This window comes from Python bivittatus, unplaced genomic scaffold (genome assembly GCF_059951505.1).
Source record: "Python bivittatus isolate LINGU-HERP-01145 unplaced genomic scaffold, Pbiv_v1 ctg000410_np1212, whole genome shotgun sequence".
NCBI classification, from domain to species: Eukaryota; Metazoa; Chordata; class Lepidosauria; order Squamata; family Pythonidae; genus Python; species Python bivittatus.
The window spans coordinates 10,182,035-10,208,684 of record NW_028277067.1 but is presented as its reverse complement, the minus strand read 5'-3'; the positions used below and the strand labels follow the sequence as shown (position 1 = coordinate 10,208,684).

The following is a 26,650-nucleotide window of genomic DNA, read 5'->3' as shown; positions in this document are numbered from 1 at the left end:
AAATTGAATCACCTCCCCCCCACACCCCAAAACGATCTCACTCTCTTCACCCCACCCCCAACAAATAAGAGGGAAAAAGGGGTGGTACTGGTACTCTTCTCCTATCATCTGCCCGGAGAAGAGACAATGGGCACCGATTTGAGGCCACTCACACAGCTACCTGCTGGCACCACTGTACATTCACAGCTTAGGGATGACTTGATTTAGCCTCTTCTAGGATGCCAACTTTGAGTGGACGGGAGGGAAGGGCAGATTCACTATGTGTCTAGCTACTGTACCATTTCGTTGTCACTCAAAGCTGAATCACAACATGGAACAACATGGAAATGGGAGACTTAAGAGAAAAACATCCATTGATCTCCCTACCTGATGCAAATATTTCAGAGAAAAAGCAGGAATAGAAAGCATGTAACTAGGGCTTCTCTTGCCCCACAGTTTAGGGCAGACTCTGTATTCCAGATGCATTATGTATGAACAGGTGGTATTTGGAGTTAGGTGTGCACCTGGAAACGTGAAGTATAAATGCAGCAAAAACCAAACTGGCCGTGTAAAGGGTTTGCTTCCTAGGCAGAAGTAGAAGTCTCTTGAAAAGTGGAAGCGGCTTGCATAGCAGCTGGAATCTTTCCCACAATCAAAACTGGAACCATAAAATTAGAATTTAGAGCTGAAAGTAGGCTGAACCCAAGCTCCTTCATACTTTATGTGAAGCCACTGAAATAAGTGGCAGTTCAATTAGTTATAAAAGTGTAGAGGACAATGACAGTGGCATTATTAGTAAACGTCTCTTCCTTAGGAAAGCTGGAAGTTGAATAAGTATCACACAGATAGAGACAGGCAGACTTATTTCCTAGAGATATTGTGCAAGAGAAATAGCAGATGGCTCAACAACCATGGGTACAGTATCCCCCTTTGGTTCTTTGGTCAGGCAAAAAACTAATCACTCACTGGCATTCACAGAATATTCCCTGCTACCAAGTAGTGGGTGCAGAGAATTTCCCCAGAAAGCAAGGAAAAATTAAAGATGCAATTAGTACTCCAGAGAAATAAGAGGGAGACCCTTTTTACCTTCCTTAACCAGAAGATATGTAAGATGAACAAGGAATTTAGCATGACAGCAGCAACTTTATTGACCCATTAGAAACCTATTAAGAAATGCTTACAGCTCACGCAGAATGGAATCAGAGAATCTTTTCCACTAGAGGTTCCAAACTCCTGGAGCTTGGCCAGTGGCAACCCTTGTCCTTATAAGAGTTCTTATACTCTTTAATACTTCTCCTTTTTCTTCAATTTTCCTTCTTCTGGTTGAGGGGATGGTTAACACTTTGCTGCTCGAAAGGCTGTCTCTGGCAGGTTTGAGGAGGAGGAATCAAAGGGAGGCACCCATCAAGTTCACAGGTCGGCCACTATACCGTTTAGAGATGTCAGCTTCTATCTGAAACACAGAATGTTTACTGTCAGGTGTATTCCGAATCGAAACAACAAAGGTTTCTTACCACTTATGATCTATAAAATATCCAGTTTTTCAAAAAATGCAAATTGTATATCTATTTTTACTGAATTAAACAAGGCTTAATCCTTCATAAAATTTTGGCAGCCACAATGCGATGCAGTGAAGTAGTGCAAGTTTTCTTTCACCAATCACCACCTCTCAGTCTCTAAGTTGTATGTCCCACCTCTGCTTTCAACCATGCAACATTGCTCTAAACCAGAGGTCTTAAACTCAAATAATCATGAGGGCCATATGAGATTTGGCAAGCAGAGCTCTGCAGTGCTTTGGATTCACTCTGGAAGATGGGTTTTGGAATCGGAACAAAGCTGCCTGCAGTTGCACAATCCTGGAAAACGACATGGCTGCTTTAATGGGCACTCACACACATTCTGATTCACTCTGATTCAGCAAAACAGTGGTCTCCAGTGGGTTTAGAGCTCTGGGAGATGAAGGAATAGTTATCTTGCTCAACCCATGGCCGGCGCCTTTAAGGACACTGGGTTCACATACTTCCCTTGCTAATCAGTTTCAGAAATTGCTTGTTAACTGCTCTTCAGCTATTAGGAACCTTTGGATTGACAAGTTTTATAGCACCAGGTGAGTTTCCTTCAATCCTTAGTGAAAGAAGTTTTAAATACAAGTTTAAGGACTTAATCTTTTGGGGGGAAATAAACAGCAAAAAGGTGATTAAAACATTGATTTTGGAAAGTTACAAATTGACTAAGGGTTCAGATGGATTTCAAATAAGATTTTGGAATTAATTATAAGAATCTATCCCAAGGGAAAATGCTTTTGTTTTGAATTCTCTTTAAAAAAAAAACATGATAGGATGAGACTTTGAAGGTTGGACAATAAAGAGAACCAGAAGCAACTAAAGATTACAATTAAAAGAGAAGAAAATTTAAATTTGACTTACTAATACAGAATGAAGCAACATATTTTAACATTGGACATATTGAAGGATATTTTTGAACAATGGACCCAAAAGTTAATTTTAAGAGTGTTTGCCTCTATAGATAGACTGTGTTTAAAAGATGCTATGAAAGAGGAACAAGTTTTAGCTGACAAGATTAAGACTGATCTGAAAGTGGATTTAAAAATGACAGGCTACAAGAATGATATGGAAAAAGATGCCACACTGGACATACAGAAGAAACTGGCTGATGTCTTAATAATTAAAAGGAATATACAAATAACAAACCAAAAGAGTGACCTGGATAATTTTCCTATATTGGATTTACAAAAGAGGCTTGTTAAAGCTTTGAAGAATTTTGGGACAAAGAAAAAATGAAAAGAAATCAAGTTCTAGGACATTATTTGAGGGGACTAAAGATCAAGATTGTTAAAAGCAAAAGTAAGGAATATAAAGTCAGTTTGTTTGATCAAGGTCAACAGATATGCTGTTATCTCTGGTAACCCTTAATGGACTTTTGCTGATCAGTCCTGAAACGACAAGGCTTTAAGGATTTGTTTATAGATAGAGATGGGATGTGGGAAGAAGAGACCATTTGTCGTATTTTAAGAGAAGGTGATAAGTTACTAAAATTGTTTATACTTGTGATGAAGGGGGAAGTCATTTCTTTATATATTTCTTTTTCTTTACTATATTCTTATTTTTTCTTTCTTTTCTATTTTTCTTTCTATTTTTTTCTTCTCTGCACCTTCTACTTTTTCTTTTTATTCTTTTACTTTTGGGGTTTGTATTAGTTTTTATCTTTGCAACTGTAATTTTTAATAAAATGACTATTTAAAAAAAAGTAATTTATTAAGGTTTTGTAATGTCAGTACTGCAGTGTGGCGCCCTTTTTGTGTATGTTGTTGTGACATCAACAATTTGAATAGGACTTGTTCTTCCCCAGGGACTAGCTGAAGCAGAATGAATTGTGCAACATAAAATACTGTGCACACTTATAGCAGTATTATAGGGGTATGCATGGCACTCCGGTGCAGTTTTACAGTGGCCAGTATTCCCATTTTGATTTCAAACTGCACTATTTCATTTCCTTCTTTTTCCCCTCCAATCGGCCATCTCTAGCCACTGAGCAGATTTGATCCTTCTTGGAATACTTCGTTTACTCTTTATGTTGGGGTTTTCCCGAAGGCTATTTTTGTGCTTCTGAAAGCCTAGGATTCTCCCAGGCCTGCATAATCTACCTCTCACACTTAGGTGGTGCTATCTGGGCTGCATGAAGACAACCGTTGGAGAACTGAATTCCGCCTAAGGATTTTCACTGTATCTTTTCTCCCAGATTTTGTCCTTCCCCTCCTGAGAAAACAAATGTTTGCTACAGACAAGGGTCGTGAAAATGGCAAAACTTGTATGTGAAAGGGGAGATCAAAGGAGTAAAAGAACATGTGGTCTTGCAGCCTGCCATCAATTCGTTAATCATGATTAAATACGTTTTCTTCAGAGGCAACAGCAGTTGCTCAGAGGGGGTCAATTTTCAGTAATAAATAAGTACATAAATAAACAAATAAATTATAACAGGAGGGAGGGAGGGAGGGAGGGAGGAATAAGGTATTCTAATTCAAACTAACCCAGGAGTTTCTTCAGAGAAAAAGAAATAAAAAACTGTTTTTATTTTTTTAAAATGTCATTTCAGCCCAAGTATTTCATCTTTCAGATTGAAGGCAAAACTGCCTTCAGACTGATATTACCCTTCCCAGATTCTCAGCTTCATATTTACGAACTTGCTGGTCCAACACTAGCATCCCCAATTATTGCATTCCAGACTTCTGCCCTTCATGGCCTAATAGAACACCTTCTGTCTGCAGAGCTTTCCTGAAAATGTCATGTGATGTTGACTTATATTTTCTTTCACATTTCTCAGGGGTATTATGCCACAGAAGGAAGATGCAATTTATGGCAGGAATGTAAGATACACTGAGTCAAGAAGTAAGGTGTATGCTGGAGTACACACAAAATAGAAATGATCTAAAGATCTTAACAACTGAAAGACTAGGCAAGTGACTTCCTTGGTACTCACCAGTTTCTGCAAATCTCTGGTTTTCTCCACAAGCAAGTCAAGCTTTGGTTCCAGGTTAGCCTGCTCTTCCAGTGCCTCTTTCTGCTTCTGCACCATCACCTCCTTCTTCTGGAGCAATAGATCTGCTTGCTTCAATTTTTGGTGGAGGAGCTCAGTCACACGGTCCACATACCTGAACCATAAGGGCATCCACATAATACCTACAAACCAATCCTTATCTGCTGTATCCCTAACTACTTCTACAATGAAATCTCAATTTAACGGACCCCCATTTAGCAGACTTTGGATTTAACGGACCAAATGTCTGGGCTGATGTTGCCAAAATTACAGACAACTTTTAATCTGAGATGGTCTGAAGAAAGCAGTTAAATTTGCATTACTTTTATATTAATACAATATTCACATAATGACATTACATACTGTACATAACATAAAATAATGCAACTGACACAACATGCAATTAATGGACATTCAGGAGTAACAGACAACCCTGCTCCCAATTAAATCAAGGTTCCATTGTACCATTCTGATCTCTCAGAGCATTAGACAAGACCAGCTGATCTGTCCCACAATAAGACTCTCTATCCCTAGTCATTAAAGCATTCCATTTAACTGTGGGAACCATATCATGTTTTTGTTTTCTTTCATAGAAGCTGATAAAATATATAATTTGATAACTGAAAAAGGCAGGGGATGGTCTTAGAAGTAACCTACTCTGGAATAATCTCTTCTGAAGACAAAGGAGCTATGGGAGCAAAGGAGGACAGGAGATGCATAAAATGTTTGGTTTAGTATTTGAAATGGAGTCCCACATTTTAATCTATTGACTGAGATAATCCAATTAACTAATAGCTTGACCTTAAAAATGTTTACACCAAAATAAGATCTACTTGGTTCAACAGAATGAATTTCTAGCCAAGTATATTTTAAAGCTGAATAACTGGCAGCACAGGTTCCTTCCAGTTTGTGACTTGGCACAGGCTCAAGATGCAGGCAGCTCTTCCAAGAAAAAGAGAGCACATATGGTGAAAGGATCGTCACACATGCACTGCGGTTTGTTATCTCAAACAAAACACACAGCAATGCACAAACTAGAAGATTGTGGCAGACTGTTTACTAATGCTTTATTTGTCTGAGAGGCACTTTGGTGTACCACTCCCACCAGAAAAAAGATGCCCCTGCCATAAAGAGGACTTTAAAAAATCCTAAGTCTGAAGCATAAAGCCACGTAAGTCAAAATATCAGCTCCAGCTCCATATCATGGGACTCTTCTAAGTAATCTTGTATGCTTTTCCAGCAATATCAGTGGATACTAGAAAGTTGTGTTTTTCCCCCCAACAGACCAAAAATTCTCCAGAAATCCAAATTCAAGATTCTAAAAATCTCTGATCTGCATTTATCCTTTATGTCAGCCAAAATTTAACTGAGAGAATATTAATCTGGCCAAGCACAGTCAACTAATACCAACCATTATTATCAGGACTGGAGAGAAAACATTAGTTTACCCCACCTTGGAGAGGCAAGGATCATAAAAAGATGTTGCATTCTCAGGTTGGTTAGCTGTCCTATAAGACTCTGGATGGCTGCCATCATGGCTTCTAACTTCTCTTTGGTCTGGTCTTGCAAGATAGGTGGCGCTCGCTGGAACTGACTCACAGATAGGATATCTGTCTCTTCACTCATCTCAGCAATGCGCTGGGAAAGGAAGATCTCCAGCTGGGGAAAGCAAAAGAGAAGTTAGGAAGTTAAAAAAGACACTGCCACTATAAGGAGCTTCTCACATTTGGTTCAATTCTCATAAATAAAGCCTACCGTGTGAATGAGGTAGACAGAAGTGGAAGTTGACACTGCTTCTCTGCCGTCCCCATTTCTTTCTCCACCTCTGGAGGTGGCAGGGGCGGAGGAAGAATGCTCTTGCCAGACGTTTGAACTGACCGTCTGCAGGGACATCTGATATTAAGCAAACATGTGGCTTGCCTTAAGTTGCCTTCCCCAAATTAAGTTTTATGATCCTGAGGGTGGGCTTTGCCTTGTTCAAAAGCATTGAACTGGTGCATACACCCTCATGAAGACTGATGGAAAAGGTGAATCTTTAGATTTGTCAGCCTTTAGATTTGTTGGCAAACTGGGAATTCAACTAGAGCTGTCAAGTACCTAACTGCATGTTCAAATCAACTCATTTGGACTTTAAAAGTTAGGATTTCATGCACGGATTCCTAAGGCCTCATTCACACTGACAGGCAGGTAAAAATATATCTCAGCTGTATATGTCACTGTAGGTCCAAACACAAATGCTCTTCTGCATTAGGTGAAACACAAGTTTTCACTTCAATGAGAACTACACCCGCATTTAAAACAAGGAAAAACAAAAATAAAACAAGAACGAAAGGATTTTTCAGAGGCTGACCCAGAAGGAATTGGGAAACAGGATTCCTGAATTCCCTTCAAAACTCTAAACCACCCATGCTGGCTGGGGAATTCTGGGAGTTGAAGTCCACTCATCTTAAAGTGGCCAAGTTTGGACAACACTGCTCTAAACAAAAGGAGACCTTCACACTCCTTGTTTTCCCCAAGGATCAACAACATTTTCAGATATCCTCAGCCATTGTGAACATCACACAGTGCATCAAAATATCACAATGGGTGAAATCTGGCAAGAAATCAGCCACCTAACTTTTAAATAACCGAAGTGGTCTTTTTGGAAATCCAGTGAGATATGGTATGAAAACCATAGATTTCACTGGATTTGGCAATACTGTGAGATTGCTGCTACTTTAAAAAAAATAAATTTGGAGTCTCAGAAATACTATGTTGGGGCATCTTGGACATCACATATGTTATCTTGAAAGGCAAGGAAATCTAAGAAACTGGGAGAGTGAGCTCCTCAGATCTACACTGATGGAAAAGAGAGACACAGGTTGGTTTCAGAGTATTAGAAGAATGGAGGCAAAAGGATTAAACTAAAAGTAGCAACCGTTACCTCCATGAGCTCATCAATGAACTGATTACGGGTCTCTGGTGTTTCCAGAAGGGTGAGAGCATCAGGACCTTGTGCAACTCCCTCAGGGGCTAGGTAGGAATGACAGGGGACATGGGTGAAAGAGAAAAATACCATTTGTTTCTTTTATAAAATTCCAAAAGCTATGAGGCAAAGGCTTAGTTTCCTTATCTTTCAACTTTCCCATAATCAAACAAATCCAGAGGGAATTCATTCTAAAAGGTCCTGAATAACCTCAGTATTCTGCGCAGCTCCATGCCCCTCTATATTGTCAATGGAAGTTGCAGACAGGAAGTGCTGTACAAAGATGGGAGTTAATATGAGCACCAAATTATTCTGTCTGAGCTTACTAGTATATATAAAGCCGAGCGTCTAGCTCCCATGAGAGTAAGTACTAATTTATACATCTGTTTAAAGCCTCTAATGAATATCAAAAACCACAATGGTAAGAGTCAGTGGATTATGAAGCCTTTTCCATTTTCATTAGCAAAGAGAAATGCAACAAACATATAACATTTGCTTAATTCTGTATCATAAGGGTTACAGATTCCAGCTCTTCTTGGTGTGGGGCCTGAATTAACAATTCCCAATTTCAATATTGTGTATTCTTTAAAGAACACAATTTTTGATTATCATAAAGAGAATGCACAAGGAAATCCAATTTCTACACAGTAACTGGGAAGGATTTTGTACAGATCTGAGATTTTCTCTGCAAGCTGCTGTTAATTCATAGAAACATGCAAAAATACGTTTCACAGTGGGTATTAGAGTTGATACCAATAGAGTATCTGTTGTCATTTCCAACCTACAGAGTTTTTCACCCTCCCTCCAATGTTGCCTATGTCAGAGGTCCACCTGTGAAATTTTGGCCCAGAAAAACAGAATTTGTTCCATTCTCAGAGCATAAGAAAAAGCTGATGCCAACTCAAGTACTATAGTAGGCTTGGGCATATCTTCCACATTTTCTTTGGAGAAAGCCAGTATCTTAATAAAAAGGTATGCATTTTTTGGCAAGTCTTTTGTGACTGCAAATTAGCTAGCATAAGGAACATTGACCCCTATTTGGTTTCTTGGTTTCAAATGACATTTTGAATGCATTTGAATTAAAATTTATTTCCCAGCCTGCTGTCTTAGAAAGCAAATTAGCAGACCAACAGAAAACCAATCTACATATGACTGGGAATCTACCCTGTTCTTTCTGAATCAGCTGTCTCCACATGGAGCCCTCTAGATGTGTTGGACTCTGAATCTATCATCCCCAGCCACCACAGCCAAAGACAAGTAGAACTGTATCACAGCCCCATGTACTATGAGTGATGGCTTCATGTAATAAATCCAGCAATGAAACAAGCAGCCTCCAAACAACTCAATTTTCTTTAAAAAAATTAGATGTTTCTAGCTCATACACTGGCAAGAGAAAATCTACTTTTGATGAGTCAAGGTGCTACCGCCTGCAATTTCACAGCCCCCAGCAAGAATCCTAGTATTGACAGTTACATCTATGTATCACCAATGGACAAAGCAAGGAACGACCGGCACAACTTGAAAGGAAGAAGAAATCCAAAACGAGAAGAGTATGAAATACAGCCTGATCTCTGGATAAGGATCCCAGTATATGAACAAGAATCATGTATCCAATACCGCCCTCTTGTGTCTAACTTCTCTACCTTTCTTTCAAATCCGGCCACTGTTAATTTGCCCTGGGGTAAAACTATTTGGTGCAATAGCTTTTCAAATTGTTCAAGGAAGTAGCCCTTAATCCCTCCCATGTCTGCCAATTCTCACCTTCAAACCCCCCTGGTCTTGAACTACTATTTTCCCCGGGGAAGACTTTTTCAGCTCATCCGCCAATGAGTTTCACTCTGGCTCATACCACGAGTGCATATAGCTCCCTTCACTTACCCTCGCTTACGATTTGAGCCACATCATCCTTCCTGTCTCCCCAGTCAATGCCCGAAGAGCTGCTCTCCTATGGGAAGGAAAGCAGAGACTATTTCAGTGGACCGGGATCTGCAAAGATGGCACAAGCAGGTGAGGGTGACACGTGGCAACAATACACAAGGCTCACGGATTCACGATCCAAAATGTTAGTTTACATTCCATGCACATTAGGGTATGGACCCATACACTGTCGTTAGTTCTAACACGCATGAAATATGGGCTGGTTCACATGTAACGACAAGGCCTATTGGGATCATTTATATTTCACTATACAAGAAATGCGAACTTAGATCAACAAAGCAATTATGGTTTATTTCTGGCAACAAACCAATTTAAATCTATTGTCTTTTATCAGTTTACAAATCTTGATCCAATTTTAAATATGGCGCAAATTTATTATATCCTGGCTTAATTCTGGCTTGTTTTTGTATTTCACCATTTCTTTTGGGTCCTGGCAAAAGAAATTGAGTAAATATATCAGTAGTCACAATTAGTTTGACTGTCCCAAAGGATATTTCCAGCTTGTTTAACAAACATGGTTAAAATAAATCCCAGCTTAGTGTTATATTAGCATACATTCCCTCTTAAAATTGAGTGGCTATGCAACAAAAGCATTCACATATAATGCAAAGCCAACACATTTTGACATATTTTTCTGATTTAGTGTACTGTGTGAACCCAGCTACGGTTTATTACTAAGTGTGGTACAGTATGTCAATCCAGCCAGTGGTTTATTCAATGAGCTATGATTAAGCAAACTATGAGTTAACTTGATGAATGAACCAGGTGAGAATCTTTTTTTATTATTCCACAAAGGAAACCTGCACATACAGTATACAGGCTGAATATATAAGAGGCAGATATGGAAGACACCCACTTGAACTTCTGGTTCCAAAGAAATTCCCCAATCTGTCTCCTCACTTGCTCCTTCAACTGAGATACCATAATCAGTTGCCTCGGAGATAGATGCCGACTCTGCTCCAAAGTCACCCCAGTCAATCTGCAATGAGAACACAAAACACAGGCTCTGAAACTAGGTGATTTTGGAGATATCACATGACTTTATGGTATTATTTTTCCTTTCAAATCAACTCTCATGCTTTAAACTCTCATGTGTCTTCTATTTTTACTCACAGTTACTATTTTAACAGAGTTACATGGTCATGAATTTCATGTTTTCTACTGTTGTTAACAGAACATGAAAGTACAAATACATAACATTTGAAAACTTGGGACTTTCTGCACTGGCCACTTAGAATGTTGAGTATTTGGGCACCCATCTGGCCAATAAAATGAGACAAATTTCAGATAGATGAGAACAACCTGGGACTATTTTAGGATAATTATTCCTACAGATGCTACATTTCTCTCACAGTAAGGACTCTTCTTTGTGAGATACCCTCCCCTTAGAGATTAAACTCCGTACCAACTTTATTACAATTCTGGCACATATTTTTATTCACTTCAGCATCTGATACCTCATGATGGTAATCCTCTGTTAGTCATAACTACTGATTTATATTGTTTGTGTATTTTAATATATTTTAATCTCTCTAATGCTTTATGAGTTTTATGACATTGTAAATTATGTAGCAGTTAGTATAAATACCTTTTTTTATACAAAAAGTATTTTAATATTTAATAGTGCCTGCGGTTGTATGGCTGGCCATAGCATATATAACCATGGTTACATTCTTCTTCTTTTCCCCATTAGCGGATGTATATAAATCAATACAAATGTGCAAACGACTCCATTCACATTTCATCCAAGCACACATCTGAAACATCAGGCACTGCAGGATGGGGAGACCAGGAAAAAGGGCGGGTCAGCAGAGGCAGCAGCTAGAGGGGCAGAGGGAGAATTGGAAGATGGGCGGTTGGGGCAGCCAATGGGGTACGCAACATCTGACTTCAAGTGGTGGCGGGGGGGGCAGAGACAAGGGCCATGTGGAGGAGGGGAGGGAGGGGCGAGGTGTACCAGTTGTCTTCTACTAAGACCCCTCTGGATTTGTCATCACCAAAGCCCAGAACAACAAAGATGTTTCGGGTTTAAGTCTGGGCAGACTGCAACCCCGCTCAGAATAGTCTGGCCAAACTTCTGAGCCCTAGTAGACTTATCCTGTCCATGGAACAAAACACATTTTTTATATTGCAGGCACACCCCACAAACCATACACTGTATTTAGTGAAAAGGAAGAGAACTCTGCATTTAAGACAGACCCTCAAAATGGAACAGAAAAGAACTGTACGCTTCCTTTATTGTATTCTTAGAGAATCTAAGATAAGGCTCTTATGTTAATGCCGTAATAGTTGGTGGAGAGAAAAAAAGTACCTTTTTTCAGATAGATTCAATATATTTGATTGTACCCCTTTGGGTCCCCTTCAGACATACCGCCTCCTCCTCGACTGTTTCCTTCACTTCCTCTGTCTTTGGCCGTTCCACCAGTACTGGTTTGACTCCTCGCCTCCACTCATACACGGTGGTGTTGCCGTGAGCCTGCACGTGTCTCAGCAATGGGACTACTTGTTCTGTAGAACTAGAATGCATCAAAGAAGCCTCCGATTGCACTTTGCTACAGTTTGTAGAAGCAAAGATGACCTGCACTTTCTTGGAAATATATCTAAGTTTAAAAACTGAAAGCAGCTGTAAAAAGAACTCCTATGCGTGTGTGGGGGGGGGAGGGGGCTCCCAGGATCTTTAACAGGATTCAGATAAATGGAGCAGCTCAACCTCTTAAAGGAAAAATCTCCAAGTAATCCATATTTATCCATTTAGTTTAGCAATATGTCAACCCATCTCAGCATCTTCCAGGCTTTCAGACAAGAGCTTTTCTAGCCCAACTTGAAGATGCACATATTATTCTGCTGAGACATGGCCTCTCTCTTCAACCATATACATCACATCAACTTGACTTGGACCACTGGTCTACACTTAAACCTGTGTGGTCTTTTCTCCAGCGGTGGCTCTTCAAGTCTGAGATAAGAATTTTTTGCAGTTCTCTTAATTCAAATGCTTTTTCACACGGAGACCTTAAAAATGGTACTTCCCACCTTTGGCATGTGAACCCCATGTTGTAGCATAGAGCTATTGTCCCTCTCCTGTTGCATCAGCAGATTTTAAATAATGGGGAGGAATGCATACCTCCCCAAAAGTATTTATAGATCATTTTTAGCTTGCAAGCACCTACCCATCACACACAAATTGTACACAGGCTTGGTATAGGTTAATGGCTTCCAACAGTCCCTTGGCACCTGCTCCAATCTCATCCAGTTGTGATGGCAAGTCTTTCACTAAGGCCAGGAGCTCCCGGCGTATATCATCCCCCTGGGAAGGTAGAAATGGGACACATAAGAATGAATGGACAATGTTCAGGAGAAGGTCTGCTAAGACCTCACAGGTTTAGGAGCTTAATTTTGAAGCTGCATGTGATTACCCTCTGAGCATTATTCACTGGTGAGAGATAAACGTGATGCATGAACTTCCTGCATTATCTCTGTTTTTTCAGAGGGAAAAGTACCTGAAGAAAGATGACTGGGTGATCATGGCACATGTTTCTGCAGTGAGCTCTGAGTTTCCAATCAGTCCTATATTCTAAATGTAATTTATTTCTTAAAATGTTATCTGTCCCACCCTCAACACACCTAGACACATCACAAATCCAAGAAGAGGATGCAATCAAGTTAAAACATCCATCAAGAGCCATTTTCCTCCACTGCAGAAAAACAACCACAAGAAGTCAACGGGTCAGTTGAGGTGGGGATACGCTTTCAAGATCTGAAGTGGCCTCCGCCTTCTGCCAAAATGTTCAAAGTAGACTAAAAGTCGGGGTTGGGGGAAAGTGTCCCTTTGTACCGCAATTCCGTACTGCTTGCAGGAGGTGCAGAAGCGCTCCCTCATCTCAGCAGCTGCCAGCTGACACTCCTCCTCCTTACGGCTGTGCTCTTGCCGCAGTTGCTGGCATTTGCTGATCTGCTTCTTGAGGGAGGGGATCTCGTAGCTGACATTTCGCCCCAGAAGGCTGGCCAGTTCCACTGCAGGAGAAAAGGAGGAGGAGTGAGCCTGGGTGCTTTACCTTGCTTCCGCTCTGCATCTGAGCAAAGGCCTCATGACGTTGTGGTAGACAAGCTGTACACACCCTTCAAAGCACTACAGAGTGGGGATGGGCAACTTTTCATTGGCCAGGAAACACCTGTGAAAAGCACAGTGTTTTTCAGTGGAGGGCCAGAGCAGGTGGAATGCACACATACTGTATTTACCAGAAAGGAAGACCACTCTGATGACCACCACCACTCCAAAAAAGGAAGAGTGTAGGAAAAAAATGATAAACAGGAAAAAGTACTTCCCTACCTTGTCAGAGTTGGATTGCCGATGCTAAGTGGAATGAATCTTAGAGATTTCCCCTTCCTAATAAACTTGTGCATTTGTATACAGATATTCATATATGCATGCGTGAACACACTGAATGTCATGTTCCAAAAAAGGGCAAAGCCAGACCAATACACACACGTACCCTCCCACACCCATGAATTAATAACTACCAATTAAAATTAATTGACTATAAATAACATACTCCCCTTATAGAATTAACTGATCTCCATCTGTATATACCAACCTATCTCACACTCACAGTCCACTCACACAGCTAGGCACAAGGACACCCCCTCCTTCTAGTATAAAGAGCAACAAAAGGAATGGATAGTCACATTCAGACAGGAAAGAAAGAGGTTGTGGGAATGGAGATGAGGCAAGGGAAGTGTAACTGGACTGGGAGAAAGGAACAGGGAGAAAAGCCCTGTCTATATGGTACAAAAGAAATTCAAATTCACAGAATAGTCATCCCCTGGCAAAGCAAGGACTAATCTTCAAGGGAGCCATGCTTTTCAGTACTGGCCATCTGAACCTCCTATCCACAACAGTTGGCTAATATAAGCAACCTTTTCCATATATCACTTAACACTAATATGGAAGTAGCCTTTTGATAAAGAGTCAAGCACATGCTGCTCTAACGTCCATGACTAGGCGTACCCTTGTCACAGTAAGAATTGAGGCGAGATAATCTAAGTCTGCCTATCTTTTCTTCTAGGAAGAAACAAACTTGTCAATGAGAATTGGGGGAGGGGGAGGAGAGGTCAAGCTTTCCATCAAGCTTAATTTAAACCAGTATCTTAAATGACGAATTCCCAAATTACCTCTAGAAAGGAAAAGTCACCTTTTAGACTCAAGAGAGCATTTAACACACAGCAAGATACACAAAGTATAGCTCTTGTAAATTTACACTGAGTTGTTTCTAAGGCTTTTAAGTCCTTGTACACACACAATTGTGTGCTATAAAGCAAAAGGCTCAATACCTTGGCCTGTAGTTTTATTGCTACAGGGAGAAAATTAATGCCTCTGCAAACTGTTGGACATCTCTGAGGCTTGAATGATATCTTGTGTTTGGTTCTTCCATATTAAGGAAGATTGGAAGACAACTCCCAAATATTTGAATTTTTTACTCATTCAGTACTAATACAGTTAACTTCCAATTATGTTTACAATTACCCTGGGGAACAGAACTGGGAACAACAATTTTAGTTCCGGCATAATTAATGTCCAATTTTCCTTTGATGTAATAAGCTGGTAGTGCTAGCAAGCTCTGGCTTACACTTATTTGAGTCAGAAATAAAATAACTGCATTGTCAGTATATAAAAATATTGAAAAGGTTTAGCTGCCAAAAACAAAGTATGGAAGTTGATTTTTTGATGGTCTGTGTGATGGAATTAGTACAGAAATTAGTGCTAATTACTGTACTAATTAGTACAGTAACAAGGAGCAAGTATCCATCCTTATTTAAATTTTTTGGGATGGGTACTGGGTTGGACAAGCTTCCAGGAGTGGCACATCTAATGGCAGCTGGGATATGCTTGAGGATGTGCTTCTGCATTTGATGTCGAGACACCCAAATTCCAAATTAATCCTTGCTGGTGAATTTAACACCAGAATTACCCTCTTCACTCCCATTATACTAATTTGCATCTCTTGACCAGCAGGCCTCCATACCTCAGGCCATGTATTACAAAGGACAATGAAGTGAACAAAGAAGAGTGGAGGTTGGCCTAGGTGACCACATCCTAAATAGGTAGGTTGCTTGGGGTGCTGAAGGGGAACATACAGAACAAATCAGTGAGAAGGGGCACAAAGAACTGACAAAGAGAAATGAGAACCATCTATATATTTTATGCACCACCTCCATATCCTGAATGAAATGTCAACTACAACTTCCCATATAGGGCTTCCCATGTCTAAAATCTTTCCATGTTAATTAACACAGGCCTCCAGCTACATATGCTTAGAAAATCCCCAACCTTTTTGACCTGCTACCCCGCAGAGGTATTGGAATAGTACTTGTAGTTCCCATTCAACATGGCTGAAGGCCGTTCCAAATGATCCAACGTATCTAGGGAGCACCACATTGGGGAAAGCTTCCTCAGAAATCAAAAGAATCCATGTGGCAGTGATGCAGCTGGGCTACAGAATAGTTCACTTAAGGTAGATATTCCCTATAGAGAAACAGTCTTTCACATGTAAACTGCACACACTGGTAGAGTCCCAGCTCCAGCTAGTATGACAAATGCTGAAGGAAGTAAAAATGTGTAGTTCAGTAATATAAAGAATGCCACAGAATTGCCCTACTCTGATGCAGAACTTTAGCAATAAGAATCAGAGGCTTGAAGCTAATGAAAATATTCTGGATATGCGCAGATTTACAATATTATAGAAATCCAGTTATCACTATCAAAGATACATTCCTACTCTGGCTAAGGAACCCAAGGAATCCACTTAGGACTGGTTACTAGCAAAGCATATAAGACATGCAAACAGATCTTGAGCCTGGAAAATTTAGTGGAGGAAGTTTATAGGCTGAGTTAACAACACTCCAGAAAAAGCTATTGCTCCAGCAGGGTCTGTGATCCACTGAAGCTTCATTTAGGGGAGAAGGACTCCTGACTGCTGATGACCCTAGAACAGCCTTCTCCAGTCTGGGCTCCGTCCAGATGTGTGGATTCCCCATCCAAGGTGGACATGGGTGAGAATTTGGAGAGCTGAAGTCTAACAGCTAAAGGGAACCCAGTCAGGAAGGGCTGCTCTAAAGCCCTCATGCTTTTCTGAAGCCTCAAATTCCTTTGTGCTTGGAGACTGCAGACATTAAGAAAAACCCTACTGAGGGAGAGGGTATATCCTAGGCTAAGAAATGACAACATGGATACAGAAGGTTTTCCTAAGTTGGAGTGATCTGGCTTCTTCATAGTTTAAACCTTCTGATCTATGAAAATGCTTCTGATAAGAGGAAATGTGATTTCAACTGCTGGGACAAGCAGTATACTGTAAATATTGAATTTATATAGCCTTAATTGCAGAAAACTACCCAGAGAAATGAGTCCACTTAGTCTCATTATGAGAATTGTGTAGTGTTTCTGTGTGACACCTGGAGGCTGCCTTACCCAAGTAAGTGTTATCCTTTTCATACAGTGATACAATTTCTTGCCAATCCTGTAAAAAAGAGGAACAGAGAAAAGAATGAGCGGCGGTGAACACTGCTGTGCTAACCAGTCTGCAACCCATTTTCCAATCGTTCTACAGGCTGGAATGCCATCTCTCAAAGATGAGAAGGTATAGATACCACAGCATGTATTGCATTTTACCCTTATTTTTAAAACAGTGAAAACAAAAAAAGCAGAAGACGCTTAAATAGAAAATATACCAGGAAGAAAAACTTAATTTACTGAATGAATAAAAGAAAATCCATTAAAATTATAAGAAAGAAGTTGGGCTAGCCCTTCAAAGATTTCCGAAAGGAGCACTGTTGAACAAAGCAATAATAGCTCACTGCTCCATGTAAGCAGACTGAAGCTCATATAAACTAGTTTGCTTTCTCTTCTTCCAAGATCATTCAAATATTTTAAGCTTGACTGTTATCTATGGCAGAGAGGACATTACACCAATCCCCATCCATCTCAGTGTAACTTGGTTCATACACAGCACTAATCTATGATTTACCTAATAATGGTTTGTTGAACAAAGCACAGTGATCTGATTCATATACAATGTTTAACTATAACCCATGGTTTACAGACTATACTGACTGCATTTTTATATTATTCTACACAAACACTATGTAAGTGGCTGTGGTTTTTAGGGCTCCCCATATCTAGTGGTATGCCATCTTTAAGACTGGTGGGAGTTACACTCTCCCAGTCAGAGCTGGTGTACAAACTGGGAGTTCTCCTGGACTCCCGGCTCCTGCTTAAACAGCAGGTGGCAGTTGTGGCTAGAAGGCCTTTGCACAAATACACTTTCAGCGCCAGTTGCACTCTTTCTTGGTTGGGAGGTATTGCTCACCATCACTCATACTTTAGTCACCTCTGGACTAGACTAATGCAACTTGCTCTACATGGGCTGCCACTGAAGAGCATTCAGAAGCTGCAGCTCATCCAGAATGCAGTGGCATAGGCAGTAGTGGGCACACTGCAGCATGCCCACATAACACCACTGTTGTGTGAGCTGCAGTGGCTCCCAGTAAGCTTCCAGGTACAATTCAAGGTGTTGGTCATCACCTTTAAAGCTTTACATGGTATGAGGCCAGATTACTTGTGGGACCGCTTATCCCCAGTAGTTTCTGCCTGTCCCACTAGATCTGGCAGGGTTGGCATGCTCCCTCAGTGACACAGCATCACTTGGTGGGGCCTTGAAAGCATGCCTTCTCTGTCATGGCACATGCCTCATGGAACAGCCTCCCTGCAGAGATACAGATGGCTCCACCTCTATTGGCCTTCAGGAAACAAGAGAAGACCTGGCTTTTCCTCCAGACACTGGGGTTGGAATGTTGGTGGAGCCAGGACAGTACAGTCAATGAATAGAAGCATGTTTCACTGGGGCCTCAGTGTTATTTCAAATTTTGTTTTGTTCTAATTATATTGTGTTTCTTATTCTTTTTCACCACCCAGAGCGGTCATATAAGTTTGTTTAATGAATGAACACTATATAAACAATGTTTCAGATGCAAAAGTTCTCCATGCTATGTTCTGAAAGACAAGAGTTTTAGGAGATGCCCAGTTTTGGTGTGCTATCTTCTTGGACAGTCTTCCACAGTGTAATTCTACCTGGATTTATTGGCTTACAATGCCTTTCAGCTCCTATTCAGCGTAACTAACATTTTTGCTGGAAGTGGATGAGAACTTGGAAGCCTGGAGTTCTTGATTCAACCATCGGAAACCCAGCAAGCAGTGAATTGCTCACTTATTGAGGGAACCTTGGAAGCCTTCTTGTAGCCCCAGCAATGCCTGAGATGTAACTGGAGGAGCCAGGGACAGGGTCTTTTGAGTAGTTGTGCCTAAGCAGTGCAATTTCCTGCCAGTGGAAGCCTTTCTGTTTTCTTCATTAACAACCTTCTAATCATCAAGAAAAATACAATTTTTAGGAAGGCCCTCACTGAATAACGTTACTTGCTGTTTAAACCAATCACTGCTTTCTAATATTTTAAGTATTTTTGATATTGTATGTTTTCTGTTGTTTCTTATGTTTCATGTTATAGAGCAGGATAAACAACTCTTTCTGACCTCTGGATCACACTTGGCCTTTGAGTGACATGCCTGATGCCACATGCTCAATAGCAATGTGTAGAGCCAGGATAAAAGCTAAATTTGGTTTGATCTTAACTTAAATATAAATATATAATTAAATATAGTTTACACAATTACTCCCCAATCCTGTATTTAATAATTTATCTCTTCTACTGCTTTAAAAGTTACCATTTTGTAACAATTTTAAAAAGTCTCCAGGACCACATCCAAGACTTTCAGGAACTGCAGTCCTGGAGCCTTGGTTGTACACCTATTTTGGATTTTACACTGTTGTATTCATTGTGAGCCCTTTAGACAGGATAAAACAGTTTTGGGCAATAAAATAAAAGAGTTCTAAGAAGACAGAAAGAGAGAAAAGAGAACAAATCGCTCTGGATCTTCACTTGTAAATTCAGCATCCAATGTCAACATTTTCACGTTCGCCCCACAATTTCTGTTTCGCTAAGATCATCCAAGTCCTCAAATCTGTGCTTCACAGAACATCTATACTAGCCTTAAGTTCCATTACACCAACCTACTGTATGGATCTCAACTGTCTAGCCAACATAGCCATTTCTGGAACTAAATCTGAAGGCACCCAGGCTGAGGAAGATTGTTCTATGCTGTAATTTTTAGCACAAGCCATATGCTACAGTAAAAAGCAACAACTGCTCCAAGGTTACTTATCAGTATAACCTGTAGAGTACTGTGTTTCTGATTGCCAACTATGGTGATCAATAAAATTTATGGTGAGCAAAAACCTGGCTCCATTTACTGAGCCAAGGACAATTTATAAAGCAAAATCTATACAATACACTGTAACTGAGATAGATAGAAAGTAAATGTTGATCTTTTGGTAGCTTTCTGGGCAATTTGATCAGCAAAAACATCTGATTCCCAAATGTTTTACAATAGCAACCAAGCAATAACTCACATTTTACCTTGAAACCTACAGACTATGGACTCTATTCAGTTTTGTTAGTCAGAACATAAACAGCTCAGAATTCTTTAATTTGAAATTGGCTCTAGTTAAACTGTCTCTCATATACACATCTTACAAGTTTCAAGTCTGCTGTATTATACATTCACTAAAACATAATGTGGAATGTTGAGTTTTGGCTTAGCATCTTGTGTTAGCTCACCCAATTGTGGTATATGCAGTAAACCATGACCCAAAACGCCACAGCTGAGTGTGGTGAAGCTAACTGGTATTTTATGTCTTAATTCAATGAATCTTAGAGGAGTGGAGACCTCCAGCCCTTAGAAAAGGAATCATACTAAACGTGGAGTTCACTGAGCAGTGTGGAATACAACAGATGCTGTTCTCCTCCTCCAGTTCACTTACCTTCATTCGCTGAGAAGAATAGCGACCAAATATGTTTTTAGTAGAGGCTTCTGTCCTTTTGAGGATCTCCACAATTCTGAGGCAATGAAAATAGTGAATATCTGGAACCAGAGACACAAGGACAGTGAGATTTTGATTAAGCACATTTTCTTCTGAGAAACTCTTATTTTCCTTTAAAAAATAAACAGCAAAAATCCCAGGCACTAGGTAAGCATTTAAATACAAGATTATATATTCATTTAACAGCTTCCCTAAATACTCACAGGAACCAGAAAGAAGACATTTGATCTCTTCATTTTCTGGCATGTCTTGGATAGCCAAAGCAATTTTTTCACGGATGGTGCGGACCTGAGCCTGCCATTTCAGGCTGCAGTGTCGCCTATCCACCAGCCAATCTTCAAAAAGAAAAAGTACACATCAAAATAAAAGCCAGAAAGATCATTTTCCTATCCCAAGTTATACTTATACATGTAGTACTTTTAAAGCAGCCACCTATTTCAACAGGACAAGTAAAGAAAACAAAAGAGACCTACCAAGTAACTTGCTAGTCTGTATATCAATTGGCAAGTTCTGATAGTCCTGTAGAAGCAGAAACAAAAGGTGAGAAGTCTCAAGGAGATTTAACTCAGTGAAATCACTATGTCAATGACATGTTAAACCCCCAATGTATACACCCACTGAAGACCTAGAGGAAATAACACATCCAGTAATACTGGCAAATAAAACATCTATTAAAATATTAAAATATCATATTGAAGTAAAATGACCATTATATGCTTAATTTTTGCTCCAATTACAAGACAGTGACTGGGTACACATATCGCACTATGCCACAGTTTCTTAGCAAGGTTGTTGAGTAGGTTACAATTAGTTGGGCTTACATATCATGCAAACCTATAGCCCATGAGTTACAAAACATATTAAGGTTCACCTCTTTATGCTAAACCAAAACAACATCATACAGTTTAACAATGACGGGTGAACTCTATTGATGGTTAAAGAGTTTTCACTAATCATAGAAAATCTGAAATATTTAAAACAATACTTTAGTAGAGTTAAGTTATTGCAATAGGATGCAGGAAGTGAATTTAGCAAAATTGTGCCTAATTCTTCAGTACTGTGCTTAATTTGTCAAAATCAGCACCCTAAATTAGACCTCCAAAGTTTAGGTGACAGAACATCTTCAGTTAGATAGATGTACACATACAGTAGACTTTTAGTATCTGGAAATTCTTATGTGCTAAGGGGAGCTGTGGCTACTTACACCCACTACATATTTAGATTATCTGTCTTTCCTCCAAATGTGTCTTAGATTACTGTGTGACCGTGTTAACAACCCGTGCTCCAGAGTTTCTCAACCTCAGCAAAACCCTAAGATGTGTGGACTTCAACTCCCAAAATTCCCCAGCCAGCAATTCTGGGAGTTGAAGTCCACACATCTTAAAGTTTTGCTGAGTTTGAGATACTCTGTGCCATAAAAAGGTTGTGAATCAAACCTTTAAGAGTCCGCAGCCGCAGCGTATAGTTTTTTAAAATAAACAAATAAAAGCAAGATGCCTCTCTCACAGACTGAGAAATGCTGAGGAATAAAGGGAGACAGGTAACCCGGGGTAGAAATTTTAAAAGGTAAAGTGGGTTGGAACAAACAGGAAAGGCTTTGAGGCCTCGAAGTGGAGGGTTCCCTCCACAGACAGACCCCTGGCTGTAATCAGAGGCAAGACTTCGTTTGAGCGCCTACTTTAGAGCCTCTGAAAGACTTCTTTTAAGAGTCAGTATTTCCAGAAGTATTAGATTCACTCTTGCTAACTGCATCCAGGGTGGCCATAAAGCTAGGATTAGTAGAGTTAACGGAGGAAACTACGCGGCATTCATTTTAGAGATTAAACAGGGGGCGTTACAATGTACGTGCAAAACAGGGAAAGAGGAAATTTCAGCCTGGAAACAGATTACAAGCAACCTCAAAACGAACTGATGACTCCCCAACAGCCAAAGTGCTGTCTCCCACCAACTCCCCTTTATCATTAAATGGTTTTTCCCACCTGCATGATTTCTATTGCGTCCGCCTCCAAAAGAACGCTCTTCTCTTCGAGACGCTACTCTTCCGCCTCAACAACCAATCGGCGCAGACGCAGGACAAAGTTCTTCCGCCGCAGCCAATAATAAATGCAAGTTCCAATACGCAGAGCCCGCCTTCTGTGGGAAGTGAAATGAGGGAGCCGCACAAAAGGCCACGCATCCTTTTTGTGATTGGCCGACAGGAATTCACTAATACCGTAATAGAGAAGGAGAAGCGGCGGGCAGAGGAAGGGAGTTTAGGGACTGGTCGGTAGGTGGCACTCAAAATTTGCGGGGAGGTTTGGATTCTTTGGACGGGCTGCTTTTGTATGTGCGTACTGTGCACGTGCAAATTTGCACCTTAATGTAGGTGAAGCGGAAATGCTAAACCGTTTCAGCTAAGGGCGCGATCAGTGATAAAAGGGTTGCATGCAGATGGAAGATTTAAGTCAATCCGCAAATTCTCTAAGGGTAAACAGTTACCCTTTTTTTCCCCCCTAGAAATCCTGTCGGAGAATAGTATACAGAAATTCAACAGGTCGAGATAAAATGGTAGTCGAATTCCTTCATGTTGTATAGTAATTCAGCCCAAGGCTGCCCAGCAGATCAGCTGTTTACTACTTGGATGCTGAAAAATGATAATGAGACTACCTTTAAGCACCTATCTTTTTCAACTTCGCAAAGTTCCTACAGATTAAAAAATTACAGGAGTGAAAAGTCACATTGGAAAGTCGTTTCCAGTAATTTTCTTTTTCAAAATTAGCCATTTCCTCCAACGAGATGTTAATGTTAGAGTTGTATAACCTGGTAATAATAGCAACGGCAAAAACAATGCAAAGAAACCTATTCCCCAAGTTGAATTGTCCAGGAATTCCAGTGTTTTATAGATATGGCATGATATTTGGCGCCAAAGTGTTTAGCAAATTTCCAAATCTGAATTGTGAATATTTTCAGCTTTTGTTTTAGTAACATGATTCTAGGGTGAAACTGCCTTTGACAGAAAAGAAGGTGAAATTACAGAGCCTGGCAATAGTTAAGCATCTACCTGTGATTCAGTTCATGTGTTTGCTAATATCAAAGGTCATAAGCCTTTCATAAATGGCTTACTAGATCATATACAAGAAGTTTTAATTATAAACACTGATGTTATATTTCAGAATCTGAATGATCCGAATGAGTATTAAGTGTATTTTGACACTTCAAATAGTCTCCCAATCTCACCACTATTATTCTATAACTTCCAGGCAGTTGCTGGGAAGACGAGTGTCTCTTATATGTCTGTGTAAGTCTTCTCCAGCCATGCTCCTCTGCAAATATATTGGACTATAGAATCTTCCTCTCTTGAAAGCTCTAATCCAACCCATCTCTAGGGCATCAGATTGTGGAAAGCAAATTTACAGTAACAAAAACATTTCACTACCAAGTACTATGGAATGCCTATTGATATACACCAGATTGATTGCATTGAGTTTGGACTTAGACATGCCTGGAGAAGACACCTTAAAATCAGTGCAACATCTCTGTCCCATTGATTTGAAAGGATCTTCTAAGGAGTTTGAATTGAGCCCATTAAACATACTTATTGTCCAGGGCTCAGAGAATTTTGGTGATAGTTGTATTTAACTTAAGTCCTATTCTATTTAATGGAACATAAATGAAATCATTTTTTTCTGGAATGAGGGTAGATTCAAGTGGCAGACAAAATTAAGGATGATTAAATAAAATCCAAGCTGGAAATACATAAATTAGCATGTGAGCTATAGATGAGTGGAGGAAGACCAACCTTCCTCACCCCACCTTTACCCAGTGTCTAGTTTTAGAATTATAAGGGTCATGATTTTATTATGACTGGGAGCAGGTAACCAAGTGGGTTTGAAATTTCATTCAGATTCTGTCCATAAATTGAACACTGATATAAATTTGAATTCTTGCAAATAGGTTCAGTTCTGAACAATTTCACTTTCAAAGAAGCACGTATCCAAATTCCTTTCAGCTCTAAGTAGGATGTTAGTCTCCATCTCTTGGAAAGATCTGCTGTTTTTGGACAATGATTTGCCTGCGAAAACAACTGAATGATCTCTAACCTAGAATAATGGGAGCTATTGGTAGCTGAGCTGGAAAGGGAATCAATTTTTCCCCCTCGCCCCAAAAATAGAAAGAAAAAAGAAAAGTCTAAACCGGTCTGGTGAGTGGCTGAGCCAGAGTTTAGTTTGACTAAGCCTTCAAAGAAAAGAATAGATGTAAAAGAACCAGACAAGTGAGAGCTAAAGATGTTAACCCTTTAGTTTCCATGAAGGGTAAAGAAATAGACACTACAGTAGAAGATTGTTTGGCATGGGTAAGAACTAGGACCAGGAAGTTCCACCAGTTAATATCAAATCAAATGTCAGTTTAAGAGTTATTTTGTTTTATTTTTAACAAGGAGCTCTTTGTTAGGCAGGTTAAGCTGAAAATTAGCTCCTAGTTTCCCATTGGGCATATGAACTCTGCTGTCCCCCATACTGGTCTGACATCTAGTAATCTACATTTTGTGTCTCAGAAAGTTGGATTTGGAGGTTTACATAGATGGATGGCAGAGTGCCCATTTACCAGGATGTTTTTGCTGGGCTTACCTGTCCTGGGAATTTCAGCCAGGAAAGGATTGTTTTCTTCTGTTGTCCAGTTTAGATCGGAAGCACCTTGGAGTCCCAAATCTGTATTTTTTATTTCCTTATTTTTAAATCTTCATAAAGAACCAAGTATATTGGGGACATTGTGTAAATAACAAATAGTCACGATTGTTGAAAGCTTTGCAAACATCATGATAGTGGTAGGCAAGTCTACTTCCCTATAAAAAAAAACAAAAACCCTCCAGCTAACCTTGCCCAGTGCTTCAGAGGCCTAAGCCCCAGCATGAACTGAAGCATAGCACTTGGCAATCCAGATGTATCTCTGGAGGGAAAGCTTTTCTCCCTTTCATAAAATCTAGAGGTGAAAAAATTATGTTTAGGAAGTAGCCCTTCATGTGGTCAAATCAGATTAATATTTATTTTTTAAAAATGAATTAACACAAAATTAGAAGACATGCCAGTGGCACCCTGCTCAAACAATCTGCCTTGAAGGTCCTTTATAAAAGCTTAAAACTGCAGTAAGAGTTTTTGGGACACCCTAGATATTAAGGGCAAGGTCCCACATAGGTATTTCTTACTCCATTTCACCAATTCATGAGCAGAACTATGTGACTCCACTCCAAATTCTGCCCACAAAGGTTTTGTTTATTGTAATAAAATTTGACCTTTAAGCAAGAAAGGAGGTTTACAGTTCTATACTGCAGATACAGAGTATTGGATGTCTCTGATCAACTCTCAGCCTGAGGAAGTACTTTAACATGAAATAGTGCTTGGGGTTGATTATGTTCCAATCCCACCATCTCTCTATTTATGCAGTTTTTATATATAGTTTTATATATATATTTTATATATTTTATATATTTTTATTTTATATATATAAAATATATATTTTATATATTTTATATATAGTTTTATATAGTTTTTATTTATAGACTGTTTTGATCTTCAGAAGGGATCACATCAACATGTTTGTAAGTCCAGAGGAATTCAGCAGGAATGTATTATAGTATTATGATGATGACAAACCAGGATGAAAATGATAATGATGATGATGACAAACCAGGATGAAAATGATAATACTGTGATAATACAATAAAAATATGCCTAGGATTTGGCTACCTAGCTCATTGTCTTTCATTTTCTTGCCTACCCTATTTTGCTGGGTTATTAGAAGGCTAAAAGAAATATCTAATAATAAATACAGTAACTGGAACTAGAAGTCACAAAACAAGCATTTATAAAACACGAGTTCACACGTGTCATTTATCATTTGATTACTGCAATATAAAATTATATGTACATGTGACTCTGAGGATTAAATCCCATAGAAGAATGTTTGTGAATTTTCAATTAACTTCTTAGCTGCCATGTTTTTCAGTAGTTGGTTCCCACATTTGTCAGAAGAAATAAGATGGCCGGATTATCAAAAGTGGATCTGGACAGGGAAAATTTATCTTCAATAAGTATTGCGAATGAGGATGGAGCTTACCTTCCTGCAGAATAATATTGTCCCCATGTGAGCGTTTGTACCCTGCAGGACCAGCCATTTAGCAGGATGCAATTTTTTACAATCATGATGTTTTAAGCTTTATCTTGTTAACTCAATTTGCATTCCAAAGTTTCTA

The 26,650-nt window shown here is 39.6% G+C and overlaps 1 protein-coding gene across 1 annotated transcript; it reads right to left on the bottom strand.

The window, feature by feature from the left end:
- Window positions 1–1,102: 1,102 nt before the first annotated feature.
- CDK5RAP3 (CDK5 regulatory subunit associated protein 3) lies at window positions 1,103–22,511 on the bottom strand. The gene is made up of 14 exons (XM_007420141.4): window positions 22,401–22,511; window positions 20,895–20,940; window positions 20,625–20,756; window positions 20,362–20,462; window positions 16,899–16,947; window positions 13,269–13,447; window positions 12,604–12,740; window positions 11,808–11,952; window positions 10,293–10,415; window positions 9,377–9,443; window positions 7,457–7,545; window positions 5,987–6,192; window positions 4,477–4,648; window positions 1,103–1,432 (listed from the first exon to the last, which is right to left on the bottom strand). Exons 1-14 carry the CDS (start codon window positions 22,404–22,406, stop codon window positions 1,367–1,369), a joined length of 1,518 nt encoding a protein of 505 aa, XP_007420203.2. The 5' UTR covers window positions 22,407–22,511; the 3' UTR covers window positions 1,103–1,366.
- Window positions 22,512–26,650: the final 4,139 nt, after the last annotated feature.

What these genes read in the sequence shown, in the direction of transcription:
- CDK5RAP3 (XM_007420141.4), bottom strand. An exon ending in TCATTGATGAGCTCATGGAG is followed by an intron (nt 6,193 to 7,456) that starts GTAACGGTTGCT and finishes TGCTTTCCCCAG; the next exon opens with CTGGAGATCTTCCTTTCCCA. An exon ending in CCAGAGATTTGCAGAAACTG is followed by an intron (nt 1,433 to 4,476) that starts GTGAGTACCAAG and finishes TCTGTGTTTCAG; the next exon opens with ATAGAAGCTGACATCTCTAA.